Below are 11,813 nucleotides of genomic sequence, written 5' to 3'. Positions count from 1 at the left end.
GGTGTCTGGTGTTTGTTTCCAGTTTCCCAGAATCATCTGAGAGAAGAAGAAGGGGTTGACTTTATCTCATTGGTGAAGAGACAAAGAAACTATGTGAGTGATTGCCATTGGTTCAAACTCTCAGCTCTGATGATTTCATTGGTTTGAATTTTTTAAGTTTAAATCGGCGGGAAATTCAAATTTTTATTTTTTTTATTTTAGATTTCTAATTGTTTTTTTTATTTTATTCTAGATATCGATGTATATATATTTATATGTGTATACATTTAGTTGAAAATGTATACATATATATATATATATATATATATATATATATATATATATATATATATATATATATATATATATATATATGTATATATATATTCATATATATTTATAAACAAGTAATTTATTTTTAAAAGAATTTTTTAATAATTCCCGGGTAATAAAACTTTCAAGTCTGATAACTTTTTAAATACTGAATTTACAGACTTTATCATTGATATATTTTTTATAGAGAATTTTATTCCCTATAAAAAAGGTCCAGTGCAATTAGTCATTAAATTCAATATTTAAAAAGTTATATATTTTTTTTTCAAAAATTAATTCTTAATTCCCATTTCCGAGACGTCAGTCTTCAAAATTTGATAACTTTTTAAATACTGAATTTACAGACTTTATCATTGATATATTTTTTATAGAGAATTTTATCCTCTATAAAAAAGGTCCAGTGCAATTAGGTATTAAATTCAATATTTAAAAAGTTATATATTTTTTTTTCAAAAATTAATTTTTACATCCCATTTCCGAGACGTCAGTCTTCAAAGTTTGATAACTTTTTAAATACTGAATTTAAAGACTTGGTCATTCATATCTTTTTTGTAGAGAATTTTGTCCTCTATAAAAAGGTCGAGTGCAATTAGTTATTAAATTAAATATTTAAAAAGTTATATATATTTTTTCAAAAATTAATTTTCAATTATCATTTCCGAGACGTCAGACTTCAAAGTCCAAACTTTTACTCATAAAATTTACAAACTAATTACACAGGTACATTTTTATCATAAATTAAATTCCCCATAAGAATATACTTTATAAATGCAAGAAATATATTTATCAGTTTTATTATTAAAGAAAAAATTTCACACATTTCTCACATTAAATACAGACAAAAATATATGAATATTCATTTTTATTTACAATATTTTTAAATTGTTTTATAAGTTTTCATATTTATAACAATTAATAAATGAAAAATATATATATATGTACTATATATTTAAAAAAAATATATATAATTAACTACTGAAATAGAAATAAATTTCCGATAGTTAAAACAATAAAAATTTACTAGTAAAATAATAAATTTAAAAAAATAAACGAGTGCATTTAAATATTTATTTATCTGGCAAGAATTTAAACTTTTTTTTTTTTTTTTTTTCTTCAAATTATTAAATATTTTTAAAAAATTAAAAGCACTCTTTTGATTTATTTTAATTACAATGGCACGTGACACTGGCACTAATAATTAAACACCAAATTTTTAATTAAAAAATTTCCGAAAATAAAAAAAAAAAAATCGTTCTCACTTTAAAATTCACTCACTCATTAAATCACTAAGTAATTAATTAATTAATTAATCCAACATCGATTGATTAAATATCAAATCAACAAACATTTAATATTAAATTCTTGGCCTAATTTCAGTTTTTTTTTTTTTTTTTATCACAGGCCCTTTTATTTTTTTTTTCTATCTAATTATTTAAAAATTATCTAGTTATATTTTTTTTAAGTTTATTCCTATTAAATTTCATTTTTAATTTCCATTATTTTATATTACTGGTAACTATACAAATTATTATCATTATTATTAATTACTATTATTTTTTTTTAAATTTAAAATTGGAAGTGATAAGATTTTGATTTGGAAGACGTAATTAATTATAATAATAATAAATATAATGATAATAATAACAATTAAAAATCGTTGTCCCATCCGGTGACGTCATCGGGTGGTGGCGGGTCCGAATCTGGCGGGTACTCGTCAAAGTTTGCGGTGTCTGTTGGGTTTTGGACACGCGGCATTATTGGAGGCTCTAGTGTCCTTGCTCTTAATCCTTCCCAATTAAAGCCGTCGAACCATCTGATTAATTAAGAAAAGTTTTTTGTAAATAAGAGTTTTTATAATAATTATTTTGGCGGTAGTTTTATTTTAGGGAGGATGGTAAAGTTGAATTTAAAATTTTAAAATATTGGCGGGAGTTTTTTTAAAAATTTGGATTTTAAATTTTGAAATATTGGCGGGAGTTTTTTTAAAAATTTGGATTTTAAATTTTGAAATATTGGCGGGAGTTTTTTTTTAAATTTGGATTTTAAATTTTGAAATATTGGCGGGAGTTTTTTTTTAAATTTGGATTTAAAATTTTGAAATATTGGTGGGAGTTTTTTTTTAAATTCGGTAATTTAATTTGAACGTTGATTTTATTTGAAAAATTTGTAATTTTATTAATTTTGATAGTGAGGATTTGAAAAATTTTTTATTTTAATTCTAAAGAAATCAAATTTTAATTTTATTAAAGTTTTTTAAATTTTAATTTATTTCAAAATTTTAATTTTAGAAAAAATGAAATTCTAAAAATTCGGGTTTTTTTTTAAGTTAAAAATTAAAAAATTTTAATTCAGTAGGATTTCAAATTTCAAATTTGACTTTTTGAAAATTAAAAAATTTAATGTTGAATTCTCTGAGCAAAAATAATTCACAGTTACAAAACTTTTACTTTTATATTTTAGATATTTTGTTCTTAGGAAAATAATATATTTTATTTTATTAGTTTTGAAATGTGAAAAACACATTTGAGGCACATTTGTGCAGCTGTTTAGGCTTAATTTTATGACCTTAGGTACTTCAGTACAAAGGACCGTATTTTTTATGTACAGTAGAACCAAATATCACGGTCTTAGTTTAAGAAGAAAAACATGTGTTTTACTAAGGACAATACAGAGGGTTTGACCTCACAATAAATTGGTTTTAACATTATAGTTTGTCTGCGACCAAACTCTGTCAAGTAATGACACTTCTTTCGATACGATTCTTTTAAAATAAAGATTCTATTTGAATCACTTTATCTAGATAATAAAATAATATTGTCCCAAGCGGCACAAAAAAAAATTGTTGACTGTATGTTAAATTTAAAACGACAATTTGTTATCATGAATTTAAGTTAACCAATTGTCAACTTAAATTCAACAAAAACTCAACAATTTTTTTTTGTGCCGCTTGGGGTACTTTCTCTTTATTTATTATCAATCCTTTCCATAACTTCCTAGATTTAAAAACTCAAATTTTTCGAAAACTCAAATTTTTTTAAAAATTCAAGTTCATTAAGAATAAATTTTAAAAATTCAAATTTTCACTTTGAGTTTTTTAAAGAGTTCAAAATTTGAAATTCAAATCTCTTAAAAATTCAAATTAAAAAAAATTTTAAATTCATTAAGAATTCAAATTTAAAAATTAGAATTTTATAAAAAATTTGTTTTCAAATTTAAAATAAAAATTTCGAATTCATTTTAGAAAGATTCAAAATTTAAAAACTTAAATTTTTCAAAAATTTTAATTTATCAAGAATTCGAATTTAAAAATTTTTATTTTACACAAATTTTTAAAATTCAAATTTTAAATTCAAGTTTTTCGAAAGTACAAAATTTAAAAACTCAATTTTTTTTTTGAATTCAAGTTCATTTAGAATAAAATTTAAAAATTTTAATTTCAAATTTCAGTTTTTGAAAGAGCTCAAAATTTGAAAACTCAAATTTCTTAAAAATTCAAGTTTTTAAAAAATTTGAAATTCATTAAGAATTAAAATTTCGAAACTAGAATTTTATACAAAATTTGTTTTCAAAATTAAAATTAAAATTTCGAATTCGTTTTACAAAAGTTCAAAATTTAAAAACTCAAATTTCTAAAAAATTTAAATTTATTAAGAATTCGAATTTAAAAATTTTTATTTTACACAAATTTTTGAAATTCAAGTTTTAAAAGTACAAAATTTAAAAACTCAAATATCTCGAAAATTCGAATTTTAAAATTCAAATTTAATAAATTTAAACTTAAAAAATTAATGTCACCTCGAATTCAAATTACCAAAAATTAAATCAACATCTTCAACTAGACATCCATTACTTCTCTCCCATAATTTTCAAAAATATTTAAAAAACCAGGCCACAAAACTTAAATCAAAAACTAAAAACTTACTTGTGTTTTTGAATTTCGCTGATCCCGCCTTTCTGGTAACCCAACCGCTCTGCCGGATTATCTCTGCACAATTTCTTAATTAAATTGGTCGCATTCCGGGTGATGGTTCTCGGGAACCCAATGGCGTCGATTCCCTTCAAAATTATATTGTAAGTTTTCATGGGGTCTGCTCCCGTAAACGGAGGAGTTCCAGTCAACAATTCAAACATCAGAACTCCCAGGGACCAGTAATCCGCTGAAATATCATGCCCTCTATTTAAAATAACTTCCGGCGCGACGTATTCCGGTGTCCCGCAGAAGGTCCAAGTTTTCTTGCCATGATCCAGACGTTTTGCGAACCCAAAGTCCACTAATTTGACGTAACTAAAAAAAAACATTTACTCAGTGAGTCAACTAATCAGCTGCTTAATAAATAAAAAAAAAAATATATATATATATAATTACCCTTGACTATCTAGTAATAAATTTTCCGGTTTCAAATCCCGGTAGATGATATTCCGCGAGTGCAAATAATCGAACGCTTCGACAACACACGCAGTATAAAACCTGGTAGTGCTGTCATCAAAGTGTCCCTTGTCACGTAAAATCGTCCACAATTCCCCGCCCAAACAGGCCTCCATCAGCATGTACAGATACTTCCGGTCCTTGAAAGTCTTGAATAATTTAACGATAAAATCACAATCAGCTTCGCCCATTATTCGTTTTTCTGACATAATGTGCTGCTGCTGACGAGTCTCGACGATCTGCGACTTCTTCATCTGCTTCAAGGCAAATGATCGATTATTATCACCGGCCATCTGGACTAATTCGACTCGTCCGAATCCACCGACGCCCAGTGTCGCTATTGAACGCAAGTCTTGTAAACGTAAGTCGCGGAATTCTTCATTCAATCTGAAATTAGTTATTTTAATAAAATATATGTTGAGTATTATTTAGATGCGATATATATATTTTTGATGCTGACTTAAAAATAATTAATTGCACACAAAAAAAATTTTTTGAAGAGAAAACTTAATTATTATTTTAAAAGTTCGCTCATATTTTTAAATTTTTTCCTTGGGAAGAAAAATATTTATTGTTATTAAAATCTATAAATATTTTTTATAGTCTTATATATCATATATATAAGATATATTTTTGTAAGAAATATAATTTCAAATATTTAAATTAATTTTTTATTTATATTTTTTATGGAGAAAAAAAATTTGAAAAATTAAATTTGTCCTTTTGTTGAATAAAAAATTTTTTGTACTCCATATAATTGTCATAAATTTTTATACATTTAAAATTTCAGTGACTTATATATTTATTTATAATTTTAGCGGCTTTTTTAAAATGCAAAAGAAATTTTTTTTATTTTGTGTAGAATTTTTTTTGAATGCCCATGAATATTTTTAAAAATCACTAAATTGGCGCCAAATATTTACTGCGTTCTATTTAACGACCAGGTATTTGAAAATATATATAAATATATATCTTTAAAAATAAAAAAATTGGTGAATTTATTTTTGAAAAATTAAAAAAAATTTCATATTTTTTATGAATTAAATTTATCAATTTTTTATTTTTAAGGGGATAATCATCCGGTCATTAAAGGGAATAATTTTTAAAAAATATTCATGCGCATTAAAAAAAATTTATACAGAAAAAAAAAATTTCTTTCAATTTTTAAGTCGTTAATAATTTTGACAAAATTATTCATTTAAAAATAATAAATAAATTTACGAGTGACTGAAATTTTTAATTTTGAATTAAAATTTACCAGACAATTATAAGGGGTACAAAAAAAATTTTCTATTTGACAGATGGATAAATTTTTAATTAAAAAAATTTCCATAATTTTAAACGATGAAAATAAAATTGAGAGAAGAAACATCAAGTGGTACAATTAGGTCACAATAATTCTTTCAGTCAGTAAAAAAAAAAAAAAATAATAATAAGAATAATAAAGTGAAGATTCACTTGATGACATTTCATTAAATCTATTTATCTTGATGTTACAAAATAAATCGTGACTTACTAGTTGAGTCTTACACTCCAGTCCTTCTATATATGTTAGCATGAAACAATGGTTTACATATATTTATATATTTAAATATTTATGCATATAAAATAAAATATAAATTAAATTTTCGCGCGTAATTTTAAAATCTTATAAAAAAATTTGAGAAAAAAAAAATTTACCTTCTGCGCTCGACTAATTCGTCCTTATAGCGGGTCCTGATTTCATCTAGTGAGGATATTAATTGATTGAAGGTCTCTCTGTCAATTACGAGACAGCTGACACCGTCAGGATCATCGGCTATTATATTTGCGGTTCTCAAATCATCGCTAAATATAAAAAAAAAATTATTAATAAGTAAAATATTAATATGAAGAGTAGAGTGATTCAAAAAATCGACTATTTTTTTCCATAAATTTAAATTTTCAAAAATTTTTCGCGCCCAAAGGGAAATTCACAGTAAAGTTTAGAATTATTCGACTTTTCCGGCGAAACTATCAGACTTATCACAAAAAGTTACAGGACCTTTTTTGTAGATAATTTCATTCCCCACAACTTATCTCTTACAAAGTTTCCAAAATTCCTGAAAGTTCTCTAGTCATTTGCATTAAAAGTCAATTTCTTCCAAGAAATCGTATTCTGGCCGATTTTGATTTACTTTCAAATGCAAATAACTAAAGAACTTTCAAAAATTTCGGAAACTTTGTAAGAGATAATTTGTAGGAAATGAAATGATCTACAAAAAAGGTCCTATAACATTTTGTGATAAGTCTGATAGTTCCGCCGGAAATGTCACTTATTACTAAAATTTACTATGAATTTCCCTTCGACCTCGAATAACTTTCATATATATGGGGTAATTGTCGATGTAATTCATAAAATTTATCAGTCTCTTGAAAAAATATGAAAATCATTTTAATTAATGGGCGCCGTTAGGCTTGAGGTCAAACCATTTGAAAAGACCGGGAATTTTTAAAAATTTTTTGAATCAGTCGAATAAAGATTTATGTAGAGATTAAATGTATGAATACTACGTACCCTTGCAATGCCTTCTCGCCGAAGAAATCCCCTTTGCCAAGTGTCCTGATGTACTTTTCATTTGTTGTATCCGGTTGTTTTATTGTCACGCGTACCTGACCGCGACTTATTATGAAGAAAGTGTCGCCCCGCGCTCCTTGACGGATTATGTAGTCGCCGTTATTATAAAAGGTCTGCAATATTTTAATTTATTAGTGTGATGTAAATTTTTTCTTTCAATGTCAAAATATATGACGGTGGTGACATTAATTTTTAAATATAACGGAAGTGGATTTTTTTACCTCTTCCAGGACATCGGATATTTTTGATAAAGTTTCTTCTGGTAAGTTTTTGAATATGGGCACACTAGAATAGAAAAATTTTTTTCATTATTTGTTGAACATGGAAATTTGGGTAGAATTTTTTTATTCAAATTTTAGTTCCATTTTTTTGCGGGAAAAATTTGAATTTTTGATTCGGGTATTTTTTAGTTAATTTTTGAAAGTTATAACTTTTTAATGGATATAAATAAAAATATGGGCTTGGGTTTATTTGAAAGATGAGGTTTTTAACTAAAATTTTGGTTTTTGGTTGACCTAGTTCCGACAAATAGTTTTTAAGATATGAATTTTTAAAGACAAACTCAATAAAAATTTCAAATTTTGATTCAAGTTTTTTTTTCACGTTTTCAAAAATTCATGACTTTTGAACGAATGAATATAAAAATTTGGTCTTGGATTCGTTTTAAAGAGGAGATTTCAAGCTAAAATTTTGGTTTTTGGTGCATCTAGTTCCGATCAATAGTTTCTGAGATATCGATTTTTAAAGTAAACTCAATAAAAACTCCAAATTTCGATCCAAATTTTTTTTCAACATTTTCAAAAATTCATAACTTTTGAACGAATCAAAATAAAAATATGGTCTTGGATTCATTTTAAAGAAGAAATTTTCCACTAAAATTTTGGTTTTTGGTTGACCTGGTTCTGATCAATAGTTTCTGAGATATCAATTTTTAAAGCAGACTCAATAAAATCTCCAAATTTTGATCCAAGTTTTTTTTCTACATTTTTAAAAATTCATAACTTTTGAACCAATGAAAATAAAAATATGGTTTCGGATTCATTTTAAAGAGGAAATTTTCCGCTAAAATTTGGTCTTTGTTGGGTCTAGTTCTGATCAATAGTTTCTGAGATATCAATTATTAAAGCAGACTCAATAAAAACTCCAAATTTTGATCCAAATTTTTTGTCAACATTTTTTAAAAATTCATAACTTTTGAACGAATGAACATAAAAATATGGTCTTGGATTCATTTTAAAGAGGAAATTTCCCGCTAAAATTTTTGTTAATAGTTGATCTAGTTCCGATCAATAGTTACCCAGATATAGAAAAAATAATGTCTACCTTTTTAAGAAATCGGTATATTCAGCTTGTCTGGACAATCCAGTTCTCATCATAATAGTCTGGAAACATTGTCTATCAATCGCCCATAATTGACAGTCCGTTGCCGCAGTAATAGTTGCTGTTCTCTTGCAATTATACAGAATAGCCAATTCTCCCAACACCTTAACCGGTGCCAGAGTACTAAGATACTTTCCATCTCTCGAGACTTCGACTTTTCCCTCTGAAAATTAAATAAATATATACATTTATATATCGATATTTATACATCACGATTTGAAATTACCCATAATCATATAAAAAAAATTTTAAACGTCTATAATTATTCCACAAATAGTTCCTATTTCATTTCTTTGCTTTGATGATGACGCGACAAGATATAAAGAAAATGTACAATTCATTACACAGGAAATTTCACAATCCACGCATAGCATTTCAACCGTCTACTTAAAACCTTTGTCTCTGTGTTATATATATATTTATATATACATATAGTTAATACTGTAGTTAAATATTTAACAAGACAAATGTACGTAGGACTTATTCTTATAAAGTCCATCTCCGGTCATTAGATCTCGTTAATTATTATTATTATTAATTCTTAGTTCATAAAATATCTGTGTCTATTTTTAAAAAATTATATTCCATACTAATTAAATTCCACAGTAATTTAAAATTTGAATTTTTGAAATTCCCGCTCAATTTTGCCGCGAAAATTAATTAGCGATTTTTAAAAATTAACTGCAGATATTCGAGTTTATTTTAAAAAAAAAAATTGTATGAAGTCAAAATATCTAGATTACGATCGCGGAAATTTCAAGTGAAAGTTTTATTTTAAAAAATTTTTTCTACAGCTGCCGTTTTGTAGACAAAACAAATGAAAATTATTGATAATAATTATCGTTATCAGTAAAAGAATAACAATAATTTAGTTCAGTACTTAATTGAAAGCTTGAGAGCTTCAAGTTTTTATAAATTCAAACTTTACTGTTTTTTAAATTTATGGCGCGAAAATTAAAACCGCGAATTTTTTAAAATTAAAAATTTGTATTTTTGGCGCAAAAATTCAAACCGCGATTTTTTGTAAATCAAACTTTTTTATGGCGCGAAAATTAAAACCGCGAATTTTTTTTAAATTAAAAATTTGTATTTTTGGCGCAAAAATTCAAACCGCAAATTTTTTTAAATCAAACTTCTTTTTGGCGCGACAATTAAATCCGCGAACTTTTTTACATCAAACTTTTTTTGGCGCAAAAATAAAAAGCGCGAATTTATAAAAATTACAATTATTTTTTTTTGGCGGGAAATTTAAAATTTCAAAATATTTAAATTTTTTACCTTAGAAATTTTTCATTTGTATAAAACCGACCAAAAGCAACAAGAACTAGGCTTCAAAGTTTCAAATAAATTTAAAAAAAAAATTTCCGCGGTTTTAATAATTCGCGATAATAAATAATATTTTGTTATATAAGTAAAAATAATAAATCTAATGTTAACCTTAGAAAGTTCTTAATAAATATATTAATCATCTGTAGAGTTTTCTAATTCCTCTTGTCTGTGTACAGAGATATTATAATACGCGAGTAAGAGTGTAGTGGTAAAGAGATAGAGGAAACAAGAAAGTTCTGATAATAAACGTGTAAGAGGTCAGGGGTCAGTAAACCATCTATCACTTTTTATTTGTTTTGTTTAATTTCTTTTACATTTTAATGATGTTATTTATTTATATTTATATATTTATTATTACTGTCGGTGTTTATTTAAAAATTGAATTTAGTTACTGCGGTACCGGAGATGAGAACGCGCAAGTAAGTGGGACATGTAACCTTGGTGAAAGGCTTGGCCTTTATATTTTTTATTATTTCCAACACCTACGGGCTCGATGTTGAGAATAAAATTGTAATAATGTAACGAGATACGTACGTGGAATCGCGAGAGATGATATGGGCTGGGAGAAATTTATAAGAGAGGTTCTGTTTTTTAAATTGTGATTCGAGGGCTGATTGATTTTGAAGGAGAGATCAAAGATTGAGGAGAATGTGATTTTGAATGACGACTTTGTTTTCTATTTATAGTCTGGCTCAGACGGTTTTTGCGGAGGCGATTTTGATCAGTAGTTTTTGGATCATTAATTTTTTAAGGCAGTCTATAAAAGTCCAAAACTCAAATTTTGGCTTGGGTTCATTTTAAAGATGAGATTTTCTGCGACAATTTTGGTTTTTGGTTGATCTAGAACCGATCAATAGTTTTTGAAATTAATTTTTAGAGAGAATACAATCCACGTAATTGAAAATTTTGGCTCTGAGTATATTTTAGTTCATTTTTGGAAGCCCATAACTTTTGGAGGAATCAAAATAAAAATATGGGCTTGGGTTTATTTTGAAGATGAGATTCTGAACTAAAATTTTGGTTTCTGGTTGATGGGTATCCGATTGACAGCTTCTGAGATAACGATTTTTAAAGACAAACTCAATAAAAGTTCAAAAATTTAAAATTTTGATCTCATTATTTTTTCTAGATTTTTAGAAAATTCATAACTTTGGAATAAATTAAGATAAAAATCTGGTCTTGGATTCGTTTGAAAGATAAGATTTTCCACTACAATTTTGGTTTTTGGTTGATAGACTTCCGAACAATAGCTTCTGAGATATAAATTTTTAAAGACAAACTCAATAAAAGTTCAAAAATTTTGAATTTTGATCTCATTATTTTTTCTAGATTTTTAAAAAATTCATAACTTTTGAATGAATCAAGATAGAAATCTGGTCTTGGATTCGTTTGAAAGTTAAGATTTCCCAAGACAATTTTGATTTTTGGTTGATCAACTTCCGATCAATAGCTTCTGAGATATAAATTTTTGAAGACAAACTCAATAAAAGACCAAAAATTCAAATTTTGATCTCATTATTTTTTCTAGATTTTTAGAAAATTCATAACTTTTGAATGAATTAAGATAAAAATCTGGTCTTGAATTCCTTTGAAAGATAAGATTTCCTACTACAATTTTGATTTATGGTTCACTGGATTTCGTTCAGTAGTTTCTGAGATATAAATTTTCAAAACTAAGTAATTTCGCGGGACAAATTTCAAACTTTTCCCGCTACTTGTTCCTTACAAAAGTAACCAAAATTAAAAAAAAATTCACTCTATATTCATGTC

The 11,813-nt window shown here is 25.8% G+C and overlaps 1 protein-coding gene across 4 annotated transcripts in view; it reads right to left on the bottom strand.

Moving 5' to 3' along the window:
• Nucleotides 1–1,358: 1,358 nt before the first annotated feature.
• Nucleotides 1,359–11,813, bottom strand: part of LOC130665070 (cGMP-dependent protein kinase, isozyme 2 forms cD4/T1/T3A/T3B) — a 29,246-nt gene continuing 18,791 nt past the window's right edge. For 2 of the 4 annotated variants that reach the window (XM_057465335.1, XM_057465336.1), the window contains exons 3-9: nucleotides 8,658–8,877; nucleotides 7,556–7,619; nucleotides 7,275–7,447; nucleotides 6,419–6,565; nucleotides 4,679–5,125; nucleotides 4,235–4,597; nucleotides 1,375–2,125 (exon numbers count right to left, since the gene is read on the bottom strand). In XM_057465335.1, coding sequence (XP_057321318.1) covers nucleotides 1,960–2,125; nucleotides 4,235–4,597; nucleotides 4,679–5,125; nucleotides 6,419–6,565; nucleotides 7,275–7,447; nucleotides 7,556–7,619; nucleotides 8,658–8,877 — 1,580 coding nt within the window. In that variant the 3' untranslated portion in view covers nucleotides 1,375–1,959. Of the gene's footprint in view, nucleotides 2,126–4,234; nucleotides 4,598–4,678; nucleotides 5,126–6,418; nucleotides 6,566–7,274; nucleotides 7,448–7,555; nucleotides 7,620–8,657; nucleotides 8,878–11,813 lie in introns of all 4 variants that reach the window. The other 2 variants (XM_057465334.1, XM_057465333.1) reach the window with 2 other exon arrangements.

This window comes from Microplitis mediator, chromosome 3, assembly GCF_029852145.1.
Source record: "Microplitis mediator isolate UGA2020A chromosome 3, iyMicMedi2.1, whole genome shotgun sequence".
Lineage (NCBI taxonomy): Eukaryota > Metazoa > Arthropoda > Insecta > Hymenoptera > Braconidae > Microplitis > Microplitis mediator.
The sequence above is the reverse complement of the archived record's forward strand: the minus strand, read 5'-3'. Positions and strand labels throughout refer to the sequence as shown.